This window comes from Myripristis murdjan, chromosome 9, assembly GCF_902150065.1.
Source record: "Myripristis murdjan chromosome 9, fMyrMur1.1, whole genome shotgun sequence".
NCBI classification, from domain to species: domain Eukaryota; kingdom Metazoa; phylum Chordata; class Actinopteri; order Holocentriformes; family Holocentridae; genus Myripristis; species Myripristis murdjan.
In genome coordinates this window covers 4,766,436-4,791,541 of record NC_043988.1, presented here as the reverse complement: position 1 = coordinate 4,791,541, position 25,106 = coordinate 4,766,436, and the positions used below count along the sequence as shown (strand labels likewise).

At 42.1% G+C, this 25,106-nt stretch overlaps 1 protein-coding gene across 1 annotated transcript; it reads right to left on the bottom strand.

Moving 5' to 3' along the window:
* Positions 1-14,569: 14,569 nt before the first annotated feature.
* LOC115364620 (uncharacterized) lies at positions 14,570-24,382 on the bottom strand. Its single transcript, XM_030059121.1, has 6 exons — positions 24,354-24,382; positions 24,030-24,188; positions 23,452-23,644; positions 22,472-22,579; positions 21,164-21,247; positions 14,570-14,638 (listed from the first exon to the last, which is right to left on the bottom strand). Exons 1-6 carry the CDS (start codon positions 24,380-24,382, stop codon positions 14,570-14,572), a joined length of 642 nt encoding a protein of 213 aa, XP_029914981.1.
* Between the last annotated feature and the right edge of the window lie 724 nt (positions 24,383-25,106).

Below are 25,106 nucleotides of genomic sequence, written 5' to 3'. Positions count from 1 at the left end.
AGGCTAATATTACTCTGCAGCAATCCACTGAGAAAGTGAGTAGCCATTAAATGTTCTTGAGCAAGACAGTAATCCCTACCAGCTCCACAGTTGCGGTTCTGTAGCTGAACCTGACCTCGGATCTTATCTCAATGCTTTTAGAGGAATAAAGCCATTTTATAGGAAACTGAGATGTCAGTCAACTCCTACATAAAGTGATGAGACTACAAATATCTTTGGGTTCCCCATTCAATGGCTGGCTCTGGTGGTCTGCTACAACCTCAGCATATATTGTATCAAGTGATAGTGGTTAAATAAAAGAAACAAAGCAGACTTTGGTAATAAACAGTTGGTAGAGTTTTTAAATTATGATCTGTATATTAATATTTTATTGAATTAAATATAATGAACTGAGTATAGCTGATCCCGGTCGGCACAGTCAGCCCAGTTAGGAAAAGCCTCAGGTGAGCCACCATGTATTTATCCACTGTCCATTAGCCAGGGTCCAGCCTATGTTTCCAGGGCCCTACGTTCCTAAGGTCTTGTGTTATCAGGGCCCTATGCCCCAGGGTGCTATGTTTACAAGGCCCTAGAATCCCAAAATCATAAGTTCCCTCAGTGTAAAGTTTTCAGACTGAAAAAAGTGCTGTAGTGCTGAGAAAAAACATATTTGAGGAGGCAACACAATGTGCAGGTGGTGATTTAACAACTTCAGTTGGAGAACATGGATAATGTGGCCCTTTCATGAGCCACTTGATGTTGAGAGTGCGAACAGTTCTGAGGTCAGTGGCAATGAGATCAATGGGACACTCCCCGGGCGCTGCACATCGGCTTCCCACCGCTCCAAAATGCAGAGAAAAAATTTCCCTATGGGGATCAATAAAGCTTAACCCTTAACCTTAACCCACTTAGGCAATGTCGACACTAAAAAGGGTCAATTCAAAAACGCCGTTTTGGCCTTTCGTTCACACTACATTTTCATGCCATTTCTGCGCTGAAATGCACCAAAACATGCAATGCGCATGCATGCGCCTGCACATCTTCCCCTCTACACTGACGAAAACAGAAGCAGTCACTAGTTTGCATGACAATCTTATGTCATTATTTTCAAAAGCTTTATTATTAGATTAGACACTTTTTAGATTTACACACCTTGGAGATTTCAAATTCAATTTCAAATTTAGCCGGCTTAGTGTGGACATGGTCTTACAGTTTATTAGAGAAAGAACTGAACAGTGTAGCAGCCTGATGGTCCTCAAAGTGTGTATAGAGTGGGCAGTTTTTAGTGGCTTAAGGGATATATTATATATGTCACTTATAATGTATGTGGCTATTGTTGATCTGCCAGCACTTTCTAATGTTTTGTAATGTCAACATTAAGGTTAATGACGTAAAATACTCTAATAAACTGCACATATAACGATATTGTAATAAACTGATGGAACCTTCACTGTAATGTTTGACACAAGTGTGTTTGAATAAGAGAATATATTTGAAAGCAGGTTGTCCCTAAACACCATTTCAGATATGATTTAGTGAGCATGTACTATTCGACTATGCATTTTTGTTAATATACTAGAGGTGTGGACATTTTTCTTTGTGCATGTTGAGGATTGAGGGAACACAGAGCTGTTTTTGTTTAAAAAAAAAAAACAAAAAAAAAAAACATAAAATAAAATAAAATAAAATATGACCCTGGAAACACAGATACGCTCCTCATCAGCCACCATCCTCATTTCCTATGGAAGCAGAGAAAGCAGTCTCTGCTAGTTCATATCAGACTGAGTTTTACAAATTAAAAAAATGCGAGACTTAGCTTCAAATCGCTAAAAAATGTTTGCCATTTGGTATTCAGAGTTACCTCAAGTCCTCAGTTTCTCCACACTAGTGACATAATATCACTCACCATCGTGTATGCTGATGATTCTGGTGTTTTTATGTTTCTATATTCATAAGTTAACGACTAAGTTGACCAATGATAGAATCTGACAAAAACTTGGTGTATTCCTCCAACAAGAACAGAGAAAGTCTCACCTCGTCACCTTTCTCCCCTGGTGGAGCCGCTTCTCCCTTAAAGCCTCTGGGACCCTGGAAGGAAACAGAACTACCAAAGTTGCCAAACAATGTAGTCTATTATCAGACTGATGCTCTGAGTTGCAGTTTGTTTTCACCTGCAGCCCAGGTAGACCAGGAGGCCCATGTTGTCCATGTAACCCTTGGCTTCCATCTTGGCCCCACTTCCCTGCATGGCCACGCACACCCTTTGGTCCAGGGTAACCCTAAAAAACACACATGCAATCTTACAGTATTCAAGGACAACCAGTGCAATTACTCGACTAAGAGAGGAAAGTTACCCTGTCTCCTCTGTGTCCTGGAATTCCTCTGTTCCCTGGGTCACCAGGAATACCCTGCAGAATAGAAAGAAGAAGAAGAAGAAGAAGAAGAAGAAGTCACTTCCAAAAGTTTATTAAGATAAAGGTTAAAAATCTATTAAGAATACAAATGGGACAAAAAAAAAAATAGAAAAGCAAATGGAATCTAATTAATCTCTGTCTTGAGGTGTGCGTGCAATGGATGTAAACTCACTGCAGGGCCAGGCCTGCCCATTTCACCGATTGGTCCAGGGGGGCCTTGTTCCACCTTTAGAGACAAAGGGAAGTTAAATCAGACACTCGCTCTGACTCAGCATCTCTGATCCAAAGTAAAAGCTGAGCTACTCACCGGCCAGCCGGCTCTCAGGATATGATAGAAGGATGATCTCTGTAAAATAAGCAACAACGAATAAAGATTATATATTTGTTTTATACTGATGTAGACCTGACAGATGTGACACTGGAGTCCTTTGATAGATTGAAGGCCTGATATATCAGTATATTAATTTGTTTCACTTTCATCTCATGGTAAACAGCAAAATCAAGGGTAACTACATACATCTACTATTTCTGAGACTGTAATAAAATTATTTTAATGGGTTTTCTTTCCTCATCAAGAAAATCAAAGAGAAAATTTGAAAGGGACTGTAGACATTTACTAAATTACTAAATTTTATAACTAAATAAATGTAGTGTGTACCAAGGACTTTATTATGGTTGGTGCAAATGAATATGTTGAAAAAAGCTTTTGGCAGCAGGTTTAACCATTGTTGGTAAGTTCAACTTCCTGTGGATGGAGCACCTGGTCACTGCTGTTTGGGAAACACTCTTTACATTTGGACAGTACAGTTTGACAGTTTGTGACAGATGAATTTTTTTTTTACATAAAAACAGTGCAAATTTAAAGAGTTCCCAGATAAATGATGATACATGTTATTGTTGGCCACAGGTCAGCTGATTCAGCTCTCACACTTTAGGTCTTGCAATATTTATGTCCATGAATGAAGTGCCGGTGCCTCGTCTAGAAATGGTTCTTTGTGGAGCTGTCCCGGTTCCACTGGCACAGCTCCACAAAATTCCTGGTCTTAAACTTGGAACTGCTGATGTCAGAATCTATGAGCTACTGTACGAGTTTCTCCGGGTGTGGTGTCCGCTTTGCCGTGATATTGATAAAATATGAGTTAAAGCAGCGTCAGCAGCCTCCTCGAGAGGCGAGCCAAAGAAGTCTGGTCTGTGGAAGACAATCACTTCGTTGGCACTTTGAGCCTCCAAATAAATTCTAACAAAGTTTCACTACATACAGTTCTGAAACCTTTCAAAATGCAGGATGGTTCTCAAAAGGCACCAAAGCAGAACTGGCTCCACACCGGCACCGGCACCAGCACAAGCCGGAGGAAGAGATATTAAAGCAAACAGTCATATTTTAGAACTCTGGATGCAGCCACTGGTTTCCATTCATTCCACTATGATATGAAAATGAACTTTCAAAGACATCAATGTAATAGCACAGTCATATATCAATTCAGTGCTTTATGAATGGCAATGACTTTGTCAGCTGCAGAAGCAGGACATTATGAGGTGGCTGTTTCAACCAAAAATTCAAAAATTTGGAGGGATTTTGATTTTATGTCATGAAATCTTTAGTACACTGCATTATGTGCAAAATGGTTTGTTGCAATGTAAAATGTGGGTAAACTGTAGTAAATGGGTCAAACATTCACAATCAATGGTGTGGTTCTTTAAGATTGCACAATACAATTGCCAGAAGAAACACGTGGGGACAAAACGTTGAGAGCCCCATGCAGAGCTTCTTGTTCTGATGGCTGATGAGTGAGAGGGCTCTGAGCTCACTGTCCCTGCACTCTGAGCACCAGGGGAAGTGCTGGTCAACTAAAACACACAGGGGGCCCTCTGGTTTATTAAACTGCCCCGTGCTGCTGTTCCAGGTAATATTTGTCTTGGCTCTGGGGTCTGACTCTGCTCCGGGGGTAAGAGGGGAGGCTGGCTGGCCCAGTCAAGGTGAAGCTCAGACAGGAGGAGAGGCCTGGACCTCCCCTAATCCTTGCTGTGTCTCTGCGGGCCTGCTGAAGCTGAGTGAGGGTTAAGAAGCAGTCAGAGCGCTCAGTGTGCTGAGCAGCCGGCAACACTGAGGCCATTCACAGCCAGCTTGACCCTGCTCTCGTGGCTGGCCGACAACCAAAGCACAGGACCTGACCCAGGCATGAGGCGGAGGGGCGCTCCTGTTACAATGCTTGGCAGGTACGTCAACTTTCATTACTGTACATGAGAGTGCAGTGAGCTGTGAGGCCTGAGCTATGGCCGTCTAAACACACAGCGAGAGGATTACTCAGCCCGGCCTGAAATAGAAGCCCACTTCTCCCCATGTGGCCACAGAGGAGGTCACCATCTATAAAAACCTGCACAGCAGTCACATGTCACTGGTGTTGTGTGAAAATCTTGTGAAATTATAGGCAATGGTCACGTTTTCCCTTTAATAGAAAAATGACATGCTCCTCTGAGCTTGAGCTGATGAAACCCTTTCCAAACCTCACTGGTTACACTCAAAAATGACTTGTCATTAAGCTAAAAACAGGATTGTTTCTATTTTAGTTTTTTAAATGTTGACATTTTGGAGATACAGGGTTTTTACCTGCAAGTGACACTGTGAAAGTGCACACAGTAGCAGCTTGATTTGATTATCTAGTTGCCTGTCTGTGTGAGGCTGGGGAAGGATTATGATACATCCACCACTGAGCATTAAGGAATAAATATTCTTAAAAATGCTTGAAGATTAGAATATCAAATGCCAAGACATGATCTCCCCCGGTGCTTATCATTAGATGGAAAGCCATAATTACTGGCACAGAAAAAATAACCCAGTAATGTGGCAGTGGAAATCCGGATAAACTGCTACTCCAACATGAAGCCTATTAGATCTTCACACTGAATGCTATGTCTTCAATTAATTTAAATTAAGATTAAATATGTCAATGCAGATATGCACATGGAAGTGCATGATCTGGCAGCATCATGTTTGTTTGCTGTATTTTTAGATGTTGATTCTGAAAAAAGGGTCTTCTAGACTAGCAACCCTGAGGACACCTGTCACATCAGAGCTAGCCTCCTGGCACATGTGCATATTTGTATATTAGCACTCACTCATAATTGGTGATGAGTTTAAGAGTCCACACTGACCCAGAAAAATCTGAAAAAGGTGTTTTCATGCCAAATTGTTTTCCATCCACACTAGCATTGTCACAAAGTTCACAAAATCAGCCATCCACACCAAAAGGCTGAAAACACGTGTATACTGTGTACTTTGGCAGCCATGTTGATCCTTTTAGTTCTAGCAAGCATCATACGACAGTCATGCATTATATGACATAGGTCCCTGCCTATTTGGGAGAGCATTTTCAAAAAGTTTTCAGCGGACAAAAACACCACTTGAGTGTGGATGGAAGTGCAAAATGGAGAAATGGAGATGTGTTCAGATTTCTCTGAATTAGTGTGGACTTGGCCTCAAACAGAGTGAATTCCAACAAATAGACACTGCACACTACTGAAGGCTTAGGCCAAAATGTTTGTGCTTTGTACCCTGTACCCTGTAACTGAGGAAACTGGATTTAAACGGCTCTTTGATGGACTTGGGAGTGCAAACTTCTTTTTGATATCATTTCTGTAAACCAAAGACTGTCCTTCAAAAACCTCCCTTATTTGTTCCAATTGTGTCCAATCTGTAATTTTCAAGACGTAGATGTCATTTCTGGATGGTCAATATCTAATTATGGAGCAAAACTCTTTAATTTACATTTTAAGCAATTCACTAATGCTGCAAATCAAAACTGACTTACAGTGGAGTTCAGGGCCTGGCTGAAGGATCGTTTGGGACATGAGGCTGTTTGTGGAGACACAGGCTGTTGTAAGGTATGGGAAATGAATCTCTAACTGCTCCGTTATGGGATGGTTTCTATAGTTACTTCCCGCCACCGTGGCATTGGCATTAACATACCGGTTTATATATGTTCATTGAATCGGACTAATTTAGGAATCGTCATCATCATATTAACTAAACAACTGTTTTGAATCATAGCAACCTGGCTGAGGGCTGAGCATTGTGGTATAGAAGCAGGGTGAAATTAGCAGTCAGGAATAGACAGTGTGGTGAGGACGCTGAAGACGTTGGCTCAGGAAGACCTCAAGAGGACAAATGAACTTAAGAGGACATTCTAGAGCACCATGTCCTAGTGAGCCGGGGGACTTAAAAAGCAGTTTGTTTGACTGAGTGGCATAAAATGTTCCAAACCCACATGGTTTCAGAGCTGTTCCACACAGATTGTAGAGCGGTGCGGTGAACAGGGTGTTTTTAGTGAGTCTTACCCGAAAATTAGTCCAGTCCTCCTCAGAGTTCCTCCATAGGTAGAGAGTGGGAAGTCCTGGAGGCCCTGGAGGCCCAAGATCCCCTCTCCTCCCATCCAAGCCTTGAATACCTTGAGAGCCCTGGAGGGGAAAAGATACAGTGACTGACTATAACTTGCAGACATGTGGATAGATGGAAAATAGGAAAAGTGCACTGCAAAAAAACCCAAAACAAGTGAAAAAAAAAATCTGACAATGTGATGAGAAAAAAGCACTTGTTTCCAAAGCAGCACTTGTTTGAGGAAATATTCAGGGTCCACTGGGATCAAGAAAATTCAAGATACAAGAAAATTCTGGAAACAAGTTGGATTATTTAATCCCACTGGCAGATTTTTCTCATCACCTTGTTTCAAGAAAAATAAGATTTTAACACAGAACATGAGATAAAATGACTTTGCAGTATGATATTTTGCAGCTTGTTGCTCCCAGGTGAGATAAAAGCCATTTTCAAAGTGTGACACCGGATGAAAATGATTGACAGTGCAAAATTAAAAAAAAATCTAATTACACAGCACTGATGGACAAAATCTTAGTTATGATAGAAAACCAGATAACAAATCTTACCTTGTCACCTTTGAACCCAATATAGCCTTCTCTCCCGGCACATCCCTGAAAGAACAATAAGCCATTATGCCATTTTTAACATATGCTTATACCCTACTGGCAAAAACTGCAAGGATTGCCGTCTGGCAACGATGATCTTGTAAAGAAAAGGTCACTGTGGTCTTCGCAGGAGCTTATTAATGCCACACATTTTGAAAGCAGTATTTATGCCCTGTAATTTTACAGGTTGGAGGAAAACCAGCCTGAGTCAACGTCACATGGGTCGATGCGACCACAATGTTTGCGCAGCATGACCATAACCTCCACTTACAACCAAAATACAGGCCGATTAAAGAGAAGTAGTTTGGGCAATTACATAAGCCACTGGGGAAAACATTCTCTATTGAAATAAGAAGCAGTTTTATGCCACTGCTGATATTTTGGTGATTTAGCACGAATGACAAAAGCTATATCTGTTGTAAAGATTTCCAAAAACAGAACTGGAGGTTTCTTAGCCCGTGGTTCCCAAAGTGGGCTGTGTGGACCCAGATTTGTTAGAAATGATCCCTGTTGGAGAATGCTTAAGCATGACTATTCTACTCTATTCTATATTTTAGATAGGTACACAATTCAACATATAGATCTACTCTTTGGTCTAATATGTGTCTTTTTGGAGGTACAAGACTTGAGAACATTTAACTCCTACAGAAATGCTTACTCTTTTTCCCCATGGCCCCGTTGGACCAGGAGGGCCTCTGAGCAGCCGGTACCTCCTCTTGTCAGATCCAGTGATGATGTTCCCTGTTACCGCTATTGGTGAGTTTTTGTGCTGAGGAGCAGAATGCCCGGCTTCCTCGTTGTTTCCTTGTGATAGGAGATTACTACTGGTTGTCTTCTCATGTTCCTTTGATGCCGTCGATAGTATCGTGTTCTCCTCCATGAGAAAACTAATGTTGTGGGATGTTGTTTTCACGTCAGATATTTGGGTCGGAGAATCAGGGGATGGGAGGTCCAGGTCAACAATGTTATATGAGGCAGTGTCCCGTCCATCACCTGCCTCTGCAGTCCTTCGTCTCACAGTGATATTTTCATCTAAGGTTTGGATTGTTGGAGGTGATTTAGTAGCGTGATGTCTTCCGTGTTCATGGATAGTGTTTTCTACCGAGGATGGTTGATCAACGCGTGCAAAGCCATGCGATAGTTCAGCAGCATCTATATGCAGGAAATCTACAGGTTTTCTTTCCAATGATGGATCCTGAGAAGGGAGACAGAAAAAAAAAATGAAGAAAATCACACAATTTTATCCTCAACAACGTGGCATTTTAAGCAGGAGGAAAGCAGCCTGTGTGGCACGCAACAGCCAGGTTATGTAACATCCCTTACATTCTGTCTTTAGGATATTACTCTCTCATCATTGCTGCAGCCTAACTGCTGCCAAGAAAATCAAGTATAAGAGCTCCTTTGTCCTGACGCCTTACCTCCTAAATGTTGAGAGGAAGGCCATGTTTGCTTGTCATACACACTGTCTGACACACTTGTCTGACACACTGCAGCAACACCCTGTAATGGCAATCTGCTCTGTGTTGCTATGATTTTAATTTTTACCTTGATTCAGGGAATGTTGACAAGGCATGCATTGTGTTTTTTTTGCAATTCTCTGCAATTCACATTCATATAGTTTTCACCCATTAACATCTGGTAAGTACAGAGTAAAAGCCAGTCACATGTAAATTTCAAGTCCTGGCGTTCAAATGCCAAGTCAAGTCATGAGTCAAGACTGACAAGTCCAAGCCCAGTCCCAAGTCCTAAGCTTTGAGGTTTCCTTCACAAGTCATAATATGCTATTTACCAAGCTTACTTTAATAACTTGATCATTTATTTTCACTTTGCCTGCCCCATATATGCAATTTATTGCACATGGGCCATAAGCACACCCTATTTCAACTTACCAGTCTGTCTTTACTGTTAATCAGTTTGGGTATAGAAGAGGTCCTGAAATGACAAGGCCCCTCTGCCTTTGGTTTATTCCAAAGAATGACAGGGTCTACTTGTGCAAGTTTTTTTTTTTTTTTTTTTACTTTCCCCTTCTCTCCCTCTCTTTCTCTCAAACACACATGCACACACACTTCTGCCCTATTCTGTCTAACACACACACCCACACACCAGCACATGCACACACAAGCATCTCTGCCTCCCTTCTTCCCTCCCTGTAGTTAATATAAGTTCTGTCTATTGTAACGTTGTTAAGGCACTGCTGGCATGCATTAATAACACATACCTAACCTAACACTAGACACAGCTGAGTACTGATTGATTTGATAATATTTTGGCTACTGACTGACTGACTGTACTAGGGTGTCTACACGAATGGGTTAATTCCATAATTTTTAATCTTTGGCTTTGCAGAAGGTAGACTGTAAGGTTTATCTGAGTCTAAAGGCTCAAGTCCAAGTGAAGTCAAAAGTCATTGGTTTTGAAGTCTTCTTGATTTTGTCAAGTTGAGACTGACGTCATCAAATTCGTGACTTGGACTCCTGGTCAGGGGTTCAGTACCTTCCACACAGAGAGTGTTACTCATTCACTTTCCTCACAAAGTCTAGGGACATGAAGCAGGAACGTTCCTGTCACAAGCCTGCTCAGCTGTCAGCCACTTTTATTCTAGTCACTTTGGTGTTGTTTATGTAATGTTTTTAATGATAAACTGGCAGTAAAGTTTCCATTAATGTGAACTGATTTTCTTCATTTTTCAGTATATATGTATAACGTAATGCATCATGTATGTAGGCTGATGTAACTCAAGACTCTGGCAGCATCACTGCCGTAGAAGTAGGTCAATAATGTAAGCATGGAGCTGATAAACTTCAAAGACCACTTGATACAATATGAGAGAGATAGCAGTGCACAGCTGAGTGGCATGAAGGTGAGGCAGAATACCGGCGCACTACAGACACAAATTCCCCTTTTTCAGCGGCACACAATGCTCCTTTATCCTGGACAAGCTGGCATTGTTGCTGCAGCTCTCCCAGCAATAAGCAGACACCTGATCGTTCTGCACCTGAGCCTATTTGTTCAGCTAATCTGCCCCATCGGCTCATCACCACTGCCCTTATAGACTAGAATAACTATATAAAGTGACTATGACAATTAGTGTCAAAGTAAATTTTAAACCAGCGCCACCATACAGACCATGACCGCCATGTTGAGCATGTGGGCCACATTTGGCCCGCTCCACTGTCGGCTTCCAGAGACCACCCATTCTTTTTAATTAGCTCTGTCAGTGGACTTGGATGAGGGATATGTTTTCACCCCATTCTGCCAGTTTGTTTATTTGCTAGCAGGATATCTCAAAACATCATGAATGAAGGCTCAAAAGTTTATGGACAGACTGGTCATGGGGCAAGAAACATGAATTTTCATTTTGATTGGTCAAAAGGGGTGTCGTGCTGGGTGTCACCAGTCACAAAAAGGCATATACTTTAACTTTAATGTTGGAATTTATTAAACAAAAAACATGATCTTCAATTTATTTTGCAAATCTTTAATTTGGTCAACTATATGACCATTTCCTTAGATTAATAAGTTTGGTTACCTTTAGGGACCAATAAATACAGGGTGACCCAAAAAAACGGGAATTTTTGAAGTGTGTATTGGCAGACATGAGCAAGTGGCAGCACAATTTTTAAAAAATGAAAATTCCATCATTGTTTCTTAAATGGCATGTTTTCAGGTTTCAATTACTATGAATATAATATTTTTCTTCCATCACTCTTGGTTTTATTGGATTGTTAAAAAGTTCCTGTTTTTTTGGGTCACCCTGTACTTACATTTAATGGAGGAGGCCAGTCTCTAGAATATCCCAAAATGACAAAGGCCTCTTCAGGAAATGTTCATTTTAGTATTCATCCTGACTCAGTACCTTGTTGAACATCTCTGGTACCAGCTGGACAGAAGGTTAGCAATTACACGTTCATTATTTAGAGAGGAAATTAGAATATGACTAACAGTGTTACTGGACGTTCAGCCCCTGGCCATTCAAGTCATACTTGAGCACATCTGGTATAAATATTTTATAGGTAATGTACATCTGTTGCAGGGACACCAAAACTGACCGGCCGCCAGTGTTTGCAGGACACTATGGGCCCTATCTTGCGCCAGACTCCCTAAACCCGCTATTTGCGGATTTAGGATTTAGGAAGAGGCGTTCCCCCGTAAAGGTTGCTATCTTGTGCACCTCCCGCTATCCGCAAAACACCTCCGCTACCCGCTATATTATGTATAGGCGTGTTTTGGGCGTTACGCCAGTTAAACCAATCAGTGTGCCAGGTGCCATTGCCTTTAAGGGCAGGCTGCGCTATCCTAAATCCTAAATCCTAAACCCGCGATGGAGAGAGGGAGGTAGATTTCCTCAAGGCTTCTACTAAGGCTAAAGCAAGTTGGCTTTATATATATACATATTATATATTATATTATAGGCGAGTTAATTCGGGAGATGGAGCCACATGTGTCCAAGTGGACGTGTCACAAGGTTGTACTGACTGAGTGAAATCCCCGCGTCACACACCACACACAAGAGGCAGAGGTGGAACTATGTGTAAACTAATTTATTGACAAGGTAGATTGGGCAAATAAAATATTAAAATAATAATAAAAATATAGCACAGCTGCTGGCTTATGATAAAACAATAAAACGTGCTGGGGTAAGTGTCCAATTAAAACAGTCTTTCCTCTAAACAGTCTATATGAGTAATATACTCAGTCCATTCCGGCGGCGTCCCGGTATCAGTCCGACCGTGTGTGTGGCGAGGCTCCGTCGGGGCGCGCATTGAAGCCGCCTGGGCGCGCTCTCGTAACAGCCCAGGGATAGCGGATAGCGGGTGGTCAGGACCACCCGCTATCCGCTATCCCTAAAGTGTGTGCGCAAGATAGCAACTTTAGGGATAGCGCATGAAACACACCCACAGACACACCTCCAGGCGCAAATGACGGAGTCGGCATAAGGATAGCGGGTAGCGGGTGGCGCAAGATACCGTTTAGGGATAGCGGAAGCTCCTAAATCCGCAATTTGCGGGTAGCGGGTAGTGGCAGCGGATAGCGGGTGGCACAAGATAGGGCCCTATGAGAGCAGAGTCTGGCTTGGCCTGGCGCTCGGCTCCACAGTCTGCTGTGGAGGTGAACATGTGGCCGGGAGTACAGCGTACAGAACCGGAGCCTTTGATCTCTGCAGTTGGGCCATAACAGACCTTTCATATTCAACGCGGCCACGGTGAGGGAAATATGGCTGGGCTCTAAATGCTCTGCGATCCCTGAGAAAATGAAAACGTGATAAATCAAAGCAGCCAGCGTTCACACAACATCCTACACTAGAAACAGGGCTTGACACCGCCACATGCCTGCTGGCCTGTCAGTGTTTCTCAGACCTCTGGGCCAGTAAATGCGGATTTTTAGTGGCCCACTTGGCTAGCGATCAAAGCATACACTTTGATGGTTGTGAAATGATATAACACAATAACTATCTTTTTGAGGAAACCCTTTACGGCTTGCTATCAAGCGTGCTGAATGCCCACAGCACAGTTTGCGCTCCGTGACAGGAGGAGGAGTGTGGAGGTCACGGTGGCTCCATTCAGACTAACGGCATCTTCCACTGCTTGGTCAGTTACAGCATTGTACTGGGGGGGATTGACAGATTTAGGGCTATAAATGCCTCACAAGCCCCTGCCAACTGACCAGAATCCAGGAAAGCAGAGAGATAAAGAACAAGAAAGTGTCAGCCTCACTGGTCACAATGTTGACCACGGTTAAGAAATAAAATCAATAAAGCTTATCCAGGACTTCAGACAAGAGAGCAATCTAAGCACTTCACACATCAGGAAATGTAGAAACGAAACACTGCACAAGCCCTGACAAAGATCTACTTTTTAATGTTTTACCCACTACAATAAAGGCTTTTTAATATTTCCTTACTCATTTTTACATTTCCTGTTATTTGGTGTGCCTGGATCACCCTCTTGTTTGAAGTGTTCTGTTTTCCACATTTCCAAGAGCGCCCGCTATGTTTTGGTCGCTCAGAGCAAGAAGTCATCTTTTTCTCTGAAAGCCTATCAGGTCTGTGACTAAACTGACCCACGTACTTTTTTGTATCAGTTGTATGTAAATCTGTTATGATGTAAAAGCAATAAGCCTCTTAAAATCCTAAATTGCACAGATGCTTGAAATTCAGTTGGGTATGTCTACTATATCTGTGCTGTAATGTTATGTCCTGTTTTTTTTTTTAACTTCATCTTATTTATTTTAGTTTATCATATCATTTTTTATGGTGTTATGTCTTATTTTATATCATGTCTTTTTTTTTTTTTTTTTTTGGATGTTGGGTGTTTCCCATCCAAGAATCAAACAATTCCCTTTTTTAAAACTGCCTTATCAGTTATGCACTGCATTACTGTGTGTCATATGAATCTGAATTAGATGGCAGCTTTCACTTCTATGTAGTAAAGTCACAAGTATCTGGCAGGCAAACAGAGTGTTTGTATTATGAGTCGTGGTCTTCTTATGATTTCATAACTGTAAAAGGGACAGCTCTCTTTTAAGTGACAGATGCACAGAGACTGACTCACAACAAAACAAGAGAGCCCATAACTCCTTACAAATGACGTTAAGAAGCGAAATCACAATAGTGGCGCATTACTCAGTTGTCTGAATTATAATATAGTGATGTTTGAATGCAAATACCTAAGCAAGTTGGGCCAGAAGTTTCAGTATTCAGATCAATATCTTTGCAAAACCACTGGCTTTTGTGTCCTGTGGAAAACTGACCTTGATGTGAACTCCTTATGAGCGTGCTAGAATTCTAGTACGCACGCAATGATTATTGATTTAATATTTTCGGGTGACGAATGAATGTAATGTCTGTGCCAAACTATGGGACATGAATGGAAGCAAGTGTATTCTGCAGGCAGGGGAAAGCCTCATTAAAGATAGAACCTACTGGCTTGGATTACATTGGGACGGAAATGTAAAGCAAACCATGTCACTCACAAGACATTAGCATGAGTGACTAGCGTATGAAGCCTGTGGAAGGCCGGCCTCCAGCAGGGTGTGATCTGTATCCAGTAGGCCGATGATGAGCTGCATAAATCAAGCCTGAGCAACAGAGGTATGCACCACAATAAACTGAGTAATCTAAATCTATGGGTAAGGAAATGATCTCTGCTGAACCACGCGCACCAAAATGCAGCTGGGCAAACATATTCCATCATCTGCAGCTATACATAACGAGTGGGAAAGCTCCGTGGACGCACCATGTCCAGGTTTTTGCTGGAGGAGGCGAACGGCTGTGTAAGGAGATGTGTACACACGACACAGAGGGAGGTCAGCGGGGAGGTCGCGAGGCGTTAGCAGCGTCTGAAGTCGACCGGTTGCCCTCACATTGTTGTTTTGCTTTACATGAGGAATTTCCGGCGCCAAGTTTTCAGTTCAACTTGTGCATGCTCTTGCTGTTGGACACACATATTACTGGAGAGCACCTGATGAGGGACAATAAAAGCCCTGCAAAATGGCCATATGTGCTTCATATGGATCGATTTAAGAGGGCCTCTATGCATAAAGGGCGTTTACTACTGGCTTGAGTATCACAGAGCCATAACAAAACAGCAAAATGCAAAATTTAGTCTTAGATGGCAACATCTTTAAAATAACCCATCACCTACAATATAACACCAAGGCAGCATGCATCACAGGTTGGAATCACACATGGCTCTCTGACCTGCATCACAGCACTTTCTGATCTGTTAACACGGACAACACCATGAGCAACACCATCCCAATCTATTCCATCCCTTACAGCACATACCATATGACTGTCTGTCGATTGCCCGTGCACACTCAGCCCCATGTGGAGAGGATCTTGCAGCCAAAGGCAGCCCAGCACCCAGGTTAATGTAATCCACATGGCTACAGCATGTCCACGCTCACTGCAGCTGCACCAGAGTCAACCAGAGTCCAGAGCCCATATGCTGCTGTTCGCTGGTCCTGTCCTGGCAGGAGCTGGAGGATTTTTCCCCTTGCACTGCACTTCCCTTATGCAGGGAAGGGAGAGACACACCCAGGGCTCTGCTCCCATACAAACTACAGCACTGTGCCACCAAACACTGCCACACCCCAAACTGTTGACCCAGCCCTGAGGAGGATGGATGCCTATCTCCTTCACGGAGGGCTGCTTCATACACCGCTGCTGCCAGATCAAAGCCTTTATTAGATACAGAGTGCAAAAGGTTTGACTCTCCCAGAACTAAGGAGGAAAAAAAAAACACACACACAATTATGATATTCAGCAAGTATGCAGAGGTGTCAGTTTTTTTAGTAGGGTGTGCTTAGAAAAGGAAATGAATGGAGCTATGTATGATATGAAAGTGTTGAAAAGTCTAAGTATATGCAATTTAACAAATGAGAAACATGAGCATATAAAAAATGTGATTGTGCGGGATTTGTAAAAATGTGCATTTTAATTTTATATAGTGGGTTTTAACTGAATTTTGGGGGTCCGAAGGTCACACAACTTAACATTTGAAGGGATTTAAGCATTTTTTTTACACTTCTTGATGTAATTGTTACTGTAGATTTGTAAATATCAGCATGTGGGCCACATCTAGGTGTTACTATATAACAAAAAGGTAGAAACTAAACTGGAAAAATAAAGGCAAATATTAAAGACTTGTCTCATTATACAGATGGAATTAAATAAATTACTTTGACAAATTTTGGCCAACAACAATTCTAGAACATTCTTTTTTGTTTTATGTTAGACACCAAGCAGACAGCATTACATTACAAAGGAGAGGGAACATTTGCAAAAAAGAGGGAACAGGAACAAACAGTCTCCTCATTTTAATTTCTTATAGGGGTTGTTTTTTGGCGTTGCATGCCATGCACTGCAACCAAGTTGCTGTAACGTATTGTGTTACCACAGCAAATATCACAACATGTGAGGCGGGTGTGTGTGCATTTTCAGACAATGTTGATGCAATTCCCAAGCTGTCCAAGAACTGTACATGTTCACGATCATTTTCCATCGATTCCCTCATTTCCCAAACATGCGTAGGACTGCTGTAAATGTTCTGCAGCTGTAAGCTTGAAGCGGGTTTCACCGCGTCTCCTCTTGTCAAAGAGAATAAGACAATTAGTAGGAAAATTCTGACTTCAGAGTGATTGGGAATGGCCCACAGAAGCCGAGCCCATTCATGTAATGTGGGGCTTCCTCACACAAAAACCGCAGCAACGATCTGCTAATTATTTCGCCGAGGGTAATTTGATGTAAATGGAAGAATTACAGAGGGTTCCAACAGCAGCCTAAATCAAAGCACGAGCGGCGGGGCGACGTCAGGGGCTTTAACCAGTGGGATCAGGGTTAATGAGGAGAAACCCGTGGGGGCAGCATCATCTGGACGGGTGGGGGTCCACCACATTAAGAGTTTCTCCTTTGACAGTGGGGAAAAAACCTCCGCAGGGTTTTCATCACTTTGCTATATGTAGTGCTAAAGAGGGAAAATTCCCTTGAAAATAAACGACTGAAAGTCCCATCACAAATATACACAGTCTAAGCATGACAGAGCCACTTGGTCTATAGGATATCTATCTGTCAACACCAGCCACAGCAAGGACAATATATATAACATGTGGTTTCTATTACAACACCCGGCTGGGACATATAGGCTTTCTCAGGCAGGGTTTACCTTGGGTGTGAAAAGGACACAGTTAGGCGCAAAAACCGGTTACATCAGACCCTATGTGTCTAACATGGTGCTGCAGCGCTGTTCCTCCTCCCATACACTCCACTCAACTGAAGCTGGTTACACTAAATTATAGGCCAGAGAGTTATGATTTCAAGACTAAATAGGCTGAGGTCAGAGATGATAGATAAGCGCTGCCAACAGACAAGAGCACAGACATCTGGGATATGGTACAAGTACAGAGCACAAGCCCCACTTTAAACCCACGCTCTGTTGCATATTTCCTCTGCCAAGCAGCGACAAGCAGCCAGGCTTATTTGACTCATACCACAGTGTTTATGCTCCCAGGACTTGTATGAGGCTTGTCTTAAGGGGTTTTATCTTTCTGTGATCTGGTTTATGCATCCGCCATTTCTCTGGCAATGTTCACACTGCAGACCTTGATGCTTAATTCGGATTGCAGCTCGTATCAGATTTTTTTGGAGTCTCGTCCTGTCTGTCGTAGGATGCCACCCATATCTGATACCAACATGAACTGACTGATAATGTTCTGCCTCTGCGGCTAACAAGGTCATCGCCATTCATAAACCACAGAATTGATAATTGGCTGTGTAAAGCAAATATTTCCCAGTTACTATTTTCCCTAGTGGAGGGACTGTTTCACTCCACACAATTTCAAGTCATCAAAACACAACAGTGCTGCTGCTTTTAGGAAAACTAATGTGGACGACTTGGTTATGGTCAATACTGGTGTGAAGAAACTTTGAAGTCGTAAATGTAGTAAAAATTTCAGGCCATTTCTTGCTAAGTTGCTCAAAGGGTTAAATATACATGTAAGCTGCGATAAAAAAAAAAAAACTTTTTTTTGCACATTGCACACATCCAATGGTTTTTATAGTTTTTGTCTTTCTGGTAACCCTGTTTTCGTGTCCTTTCGTCCAATATAATAAATTTACATGGTGATAGATCAAAGAGGCACACCGGCGTGGTTTGCTCTTCTCTGCTGTTGTGTCGTGTTTCTGGCATAAAGCTGGCTCTTAGCAGATGACTCGTGACCATTCTGCGCCCCCTCCCGGCATGGAGTGGCATACAAAGAGCTCCATGCTGTTCCATGCACATGGTGTCCACCAGGCTGTTCTTACAGCTTCTGCACTACACTGCCAGCTTAAGTCACACACCTTGGGATCTGATTTTGCACCACATATCTATGTGGTTTTTCACAGATTAGAAAACAATTAGAAACTGGTACACCTCTCCACATGTACATAAACATAGTCTAAGATGTCACAAACTAGCTTTTTGCAACACACAATGACTGTATCTGGATTCATGATCGTCCAAGTGGATCACAGATGCATGTGAGACAAGACAATGAAGATTTGCTGTTAATGAAACACATTCACCGCCGTGTTCGATGTGAAGTAGCTCGCTGCTGTAAAAGGCTGCATCTGGACGACTGATGTCTGATGCAGATTTGCCTCAACTCGCAGCGAATAGCCCCATTATGACCTTCCACCTAAATTGTATTCTATTGCTCCTCCACCCAACACATCATCACAGAGTTCAAATATCTGTCAGTGGCAGCTGGAGCACTGCATCACGGTTAGGCATTTTACTCAGCACTTCAGCTTACAGAAAACGTGTTACACTGAATGTTAAAATCCAGAGTGAGTGCTTATCCAAGGTTCATACACATTTCCCATTTTTTAATTCCACTTATTTTCCAGACTTTAACTTCTTGACTAGATTTGGAAATTTTGGCTAACGTGAAGAATGCTGTATGCTGACGGTGGACAGGTAGTGTGACTGTTGAAAAGAACCTCTGGTAAGGTTTACACCTGTCAGCTGAATGACAGTTTTCCATCAATATCACATATAAAACTGTCTCAAGTAGAATTAAAATCAATTCGACAAATTCATATGTATGCAGTTTGTGCATATTGTGCTCATTCATTTTCTTTCTTTTTTTTTTTTTTTGAATACTTAAGTGTGTCAGCATTGCTGTTCAGAAAAGTCTCCTGAACAGCAGCAACATTTCTCAATGAGAAATGTAAGCTACTTCAGGAGAGGTGAATTGGGATCAGGAAAAAAAAAAAAATCCCAATCTTCTTCCAGAATTTCTGCACAATTCTGAAATTTGACCCAGACCTGATAACTATTACATTTACTTTCCATCTTTTTGAGAATTTCTGCAGCTGTGTAAGAATCTGATCAGAGTGCACCAAGGAGAGTTTTTTTTTCTTTTCTTTTTTTCTTTTCTTTCCTGGCCATATCTCTTGGAAGTGGACAGTCAGAGGAAACGTCCTGTGACCCCGAGGATCTGACCTGACAACAGGTCTGTGACACTTTGACCTCGGTGCAGGTGGGATGGAGCCTCGGGGCGCTAGTGCAAGTCTCAACAATCAGGACTAAATAAGACAGTGACTACGTTTACATGAACGGTTTTTGCCCTTTTTCCAAACAAGACAAAATTTCTATTAAGTTGTTCACATGGTGAATGAAGATGAATATTGCACTAATATTTCTGTTTGCATGCAGCTGTGCACGCTGACCTGTGAACACAGCCTCCCTCTTTCATTCATTCAACTACCTTATTGAAAAGGTCGATGTTGTGATATTAGCACATAATCCCAGTCCAGGTCTTTCATCATTTCTTGTAGAGGTGTTTCTCCTTCTGACCAGAAATGTGGGCTTTTCTTTTGTCAGTGCATCTCTACCCCAGCCTTGAAAACTGTGGGCGAGTTGGTTTATTTACGACACACAGAGCTGACCGTGAAACACCAAGAGGCCATGTGTCGCAAACTGCGGAAAAAACCCCAACTGAGATGGACAGTCCACTGTTTCCATAAACACAGAATGTTCCTAAATGCTCATAAAAACTGAATAATATCGGCATATTCCACAAATCTTAATCAGAAAACGCTACATATGGAAAAAGGCCTAAGCTGTTACCTATGTGGTCGTACGGGTCAGAGGAGTTGGTGGGTCAGGAATATCTATCTTTTTGGCTTTGACTTTTGATAAAGTTGTGAATTTCATAGCTCAGACTTTATTCTTTTCAGAGCTACATCATTTTGGAGGCACAGAGTAAAAGACTATCAGTTCTTAAGGCTGAAAAAGAAAAATCAAACATGCTGCTTATTTTGTGACTCTATATGCTGTGTTTCTGTGTAAGCATTAAAGGGATAGTTTAACCATTTTGAAGCTGTTGTGTAGGACAGTAGTGGTGCTATCTTCCTCTCATTGTCACTGAGTGCTGGATACTGGCTGGATGCTCCACATGCTAACTGTTAGCCTCCTGCCACTGAGGTGGACTTCCCCCCACCTAACATTTTTTCAATTATAATTGGGTGAACTATGCCTTTAAGGGAGAACAGTTTCACCAAAAGTAAATAAATAAATACAATTAAAAAAGACATGTAATTCACTTTCACTTTTTCCATGTGCCTGTTCCCAGCCCACATAAGGACCACTAAGCTTCATGCCCCCAGCCGCCTCAGCAGTGAATTCACTGCTGTGCATGGAAACTATCAGTTCAGCATGGACAGCAGCAGCACTTAGGATGCAGCTAACAAGCTGTAAGAAATGAATCCAGGGCCAAACCCCAATCCTCCCTCAGGGGGCATATATCAGAGCCAGGACAGACACACACACACACACACACACACACACACACACACACACACACACACACACACAGTCAACATGCTGCTGTGACACAGTGAGCTCTGATACAGGCTTGTTTCTATGCTGCTAATTAAACACTGTCCTGCCTCATTAAGAAATGCAAAGTCAACACTTTGTAAGGACAACAAGGAAGCACCAGAACCCCTAATCCATCTGCTGCATCCACCACTTATCACTTCGAACTTCTGTGTTTACAGTTATGTAGCCATGTTCACCAGCTGCTCACTGCTAGAGGTTATACAATAGTGCCAACGATGTGAGCAAACACAGCACTGCAATCCCCATATGAGCCATCACTCCGAAAAAAATAAATAAATAAATAAATAGCAGAAATCAATTCTAAATCAGTGCCTTTGGGCTAAATATGGAAAAAGTCCAAAGATCCATTACATCAACCACTTGTCAGCTGTGTAACAGTGCACAGTCTGGTCATTGTGGACTCACCACATGTACAACCTCCTCGTCTGTGGATCCCTCCACACTGTAGGACAAGTCATCGGCCGCGGTGCCAGAGGAGAAGTCATGGCTCTAAAACAAAAAAGAGAGGAAAAAACACACCTGTCCAGTGTAAATGAAGCATGGCCATGTCCAGAGTATTGAGTGTATTGTAGTGTTTAGTCAGTAGCAGTAGTAAATAAAATTGCTGATAAGCTATTACCCTCAGTCATCATGAGGTCAATAAATTAATTATAGGTTATTTATATTAATTATTTGAAAAACATTTTTGAAAATACATATTACATGAATTTTAATATTACTTATTATTTCTTTTGTTGAACTAGTGTCTAGTGTCTAGTAGAGTTATGTCGGCCTGAACAGGTGGGCTAACTTTACCGTCCATCCCATCACTGAAATGATCTTGGTAAAGTACTGGCTACACAAAAAAACTAGAAAGAAGGCACTATTGCAGACCTTCGCCAATGCTAAACAGTTCTTCTCATCTGCCATTTCCATGTGACATAGTTGACCAAACTGAACTTTTGTCAGTTCTTACTTTTAATGCTTTTAATTGACAGGCCACGCCCACTGCCACGCCCCACTGTGGCCAGTCAGCATGATAAGTCTATCTGCTCTTTCTTGCCTCATGACCAAGCTCTCCACAAGGTTTGGCAAGTTACGTGAATCTATTTGAAAAATGACATGCATTTTTGTAATCAGCAAAGCCCACCGCCATGCTCCCTTTTGACCAATCAGCATCTGAATTAATCAGCTCTGTCTTGTCCCCTGACCAACCTTTCCCCAAATCCTTTCATAACTTTTTGCGATATCATATAACAGACAAACAAAGAGAAAAAATGGGGTGAAAACATGACCCCCCATCCACTCTATTAATGTGTAAGTGCATTGTGAAAATCTTCCTAATACATGTGGTAGAGCATATGGATATGGCCATACAATGTTACTACACAAACGAAAGATAATGCACAATGTATGTACATTCATAATTTGTGTAGTGCTATTTGTAAAGTGCTACCAAATACACATATACAGCCTTAAACTGTAGTGTATGAAAACACTATGTGGCCTGCTGCGTTCAACAGGTGAAGGATTTTGAGGCCTTACAGCCATGTTTTTTCACTGAAGCTATAAATAGCTGATATTTTGTTCCAATATTCAATCTCTTTAAATCTGACAAATCTAATGCCACAAAATTCAGTTTCCACCAGAATTTTGCTCATCGGTGTGGAAAAGCCCCTCAAACAGCATTTAGACATCACAAGACACTAAAACTAATGTGGTTAACTCTCCTACCCTGAAGGTGTCGGAGGCCAGGGGGTCGCAGACAGGCAGGTGGAGGGGGCAGTGGTATCTGGCAGCTCCTGGATCACCCATCACAAAGGTCATCTGTCTCACAGCACCCTGGGGACACCAGCAGGAGTTTGAGACACTGCTCAAAGTGCAAAGGTCAGCCATAAGCAAAGCACTCTAAGTTCATACAGTTTCTGCCCAGCACACAGAAGACACTTAGGGCAGGGTCAAGAGGGCTGGACAAAGAAATAGATCAATATCAATGCAAATTCCCTGCGGTGGCGATCTTCCTATGACATTCTCATGACCTTGACCTGACGTCTTGACCTGAAGCTGAGAAGGCGGCACAAAAAATTTCATGCATACAGAATGATAAATTCAGCCAACAAGACAGAGGATGGCATCCAGATTGTCAGTCTGTAATAAAGCAGCGCTCAGGTCCGTCTGGATTCAATTAAGGTGCAGAGGAGCAGTCAGTCATCATCGAAGTGATTTATTGGCAAGACATGAGGATGGCCTTATGACTCTTGGCCACTTCTGCTCATTTACTGAGATATTCTTATATTATTTTAGGTGGTAGAAAAGATTGGGAAGTGAACGTTCACAGTCTTCACAGGCTTCTGCAACACTATTAAGAGTTATTGCAGACATGAAAAATTATAACATGCATAGAGATGTAGCCTGGCATTCTTGAGCACACCTGTGGTTTGGACTTTTCCTGAAACAGTGAATGAGTAGCTAACAGATGCAACACAGTAAATAAAAAAAATACATTTTTTAGAAAGATAACAATGAAAGTAATGTATCATAGTTCCTCCCAGTTCCTGTTTACAGCTGAAATTAGCTAAACAGAGGTTATAATCAACCTCTCTCTACTGCCACCAAGTGGCTGAAGCAAATGAAATAAAGTGAATTGATCAAACAATATGGACTGGTTAGCCACTGATTTTAAAGCAAACAAATTAGTGAGAACTCCTCCTTACTTCAAAAGGAATCTCAAAGCCCTCCAGAATGCCCCCCATCATCAGCAGGCCCTCAGTGGACACGTCCTGACTGGGATAGGCCCAGTCCACCCGCTCCACCAGGATGCAGTCCACATAAACCTCCAGCCAGAACAAAGAGACGCCCAGTGACACCTGGTGCCACTGGCCATCACGCAGAGAGCTCACTGGAAACCTACATTTGATTAAGGAAAATCAAATTTTAAGTTCAGTAGTGAGTATTCGTACTAAACTACAGCAGACAGAATGATTTTAACCTCCACCATCAGCATTTAATGTCAGGATTTAGAGCAGGACCATTAAGTAACTAGCCTTCTGGTTAAGGTCTTTCCATTGCCAGCCATTGTAGTGCTGATCTACAATAAATATGTAATTAGTCAAACTACATCTTATCCATGGACCACACCGATATATCAGCATGCCCATTTGGCATGCACCTCTCTATCCAGGTGACCTTTCAGCACTTGTAGCCTCCCCAAATCAAATGTTTGTCAGTCCTGACCTGACGTATGAGCTGGTTTATCATGAACAGAGGAAAGCTGGATTTTGGGTGGACGTACTCATATTCTCTGTGCTGGGTGGAGATGAAAGTTAGTGAATGGGGGCCGAGGCGGAGCTGGAGGTCGATGTGATGCTGGTAGTTTAACAGAGTCAAAAGGCTGCTCTCCTCCTCCTGAGAGCTGCGCAACTCCATCAGCACGCTGAACTCATCTGCAAACCTGCAGGGAAGACACACATCCGTACAAAAGACACATTTATTTAACATGAACATCTCATTTTTGCCAAGAATAATTCAAGCCATTTTAAAATAGTTGTGCAAATTCAACAAATAAGTCAGAAAAATTACTATTAATAATAATAGTAATAATAATAATAACTAGTGCCTTGGTCCAAACGCCTGTTGTGTGGCCATGGTCAGGCTGGAATACAGGCCGATGTGAAGCGTCCGACACCTCCGGCTGTCCACTGATAAGGACACATTGGTGGCGTTGATGGCCATCTGGGACAAATGCTGCAGCAAATCCACGCTCTCTGTGGACAAAGTGAGGCCACACTGTGACTGTATGACGCTGAGGAGTGTGGAGGTAGAGAAAGGCACAGCAAGGCTACTCCTGGAAAACAATCAACGCATCGATTCAAACACTGCAACACAAACACTCCTCAAACACAGAGCTACTGTGGATGTAGAGATCATTTCTTTGGTTGAATAGGCCTCACAATTTATGTTATCATTTGTCTCTGATTTGTTAACATTTTTGAGACTTTTTTTTTTTGCTATCAGCTAACTGGTTAGCAAGTTGTGATGATCCAAACTCAAGTTGCAGTGATTGTCCTCCTTGTAAAACTTTTGTTGTCTTCTTTGAACAAAGATAACCAAAGAAATGGACAGGGTAGCTGCGATCCAGGTATTTTCATGGCTCAGCAGCGGCTACAATGATTCTAGCTGTAAATTTATCTGGTGAAGCCGGTCACAGAACAGTGCTACATATTTAATATGTGCCACAGTGTTAGCTGTTTGTTAGCAAAAAAAAAATATATATATTTTGGTTGGAGAGTGGCAGCGAAATTCAATAAATCCGGTTTCATTTCAGAGGGAAACATGCAGCTAAAAATTTGGGCTGCTTTAAAGGAAATCT

Excerpts from the sequence above, each read along its gene's own strand:
- LOC115364620 (XM_030059121.1), bottom strand. The coding sequence starts at position 24,382 with ATGGCCACACAACAGGCGTTTGGACCAAG. Across the intron at positions 23,645-24,029 it reads ACCCAGCACAGAGAATATGA|GTTTCCAGTGAGCTCTCTGC; the intron begins GTACGTCCACCC and ends AATCAAATGTAG. Across the intron at positions 22,580-23,451 it reads GCTTTGAGATTCCTTTTGAA|GGTGCTGTGAGACAGATGAC; the intron begins GTAAGGAGGAGT and ends TGGTGTCCCCAG.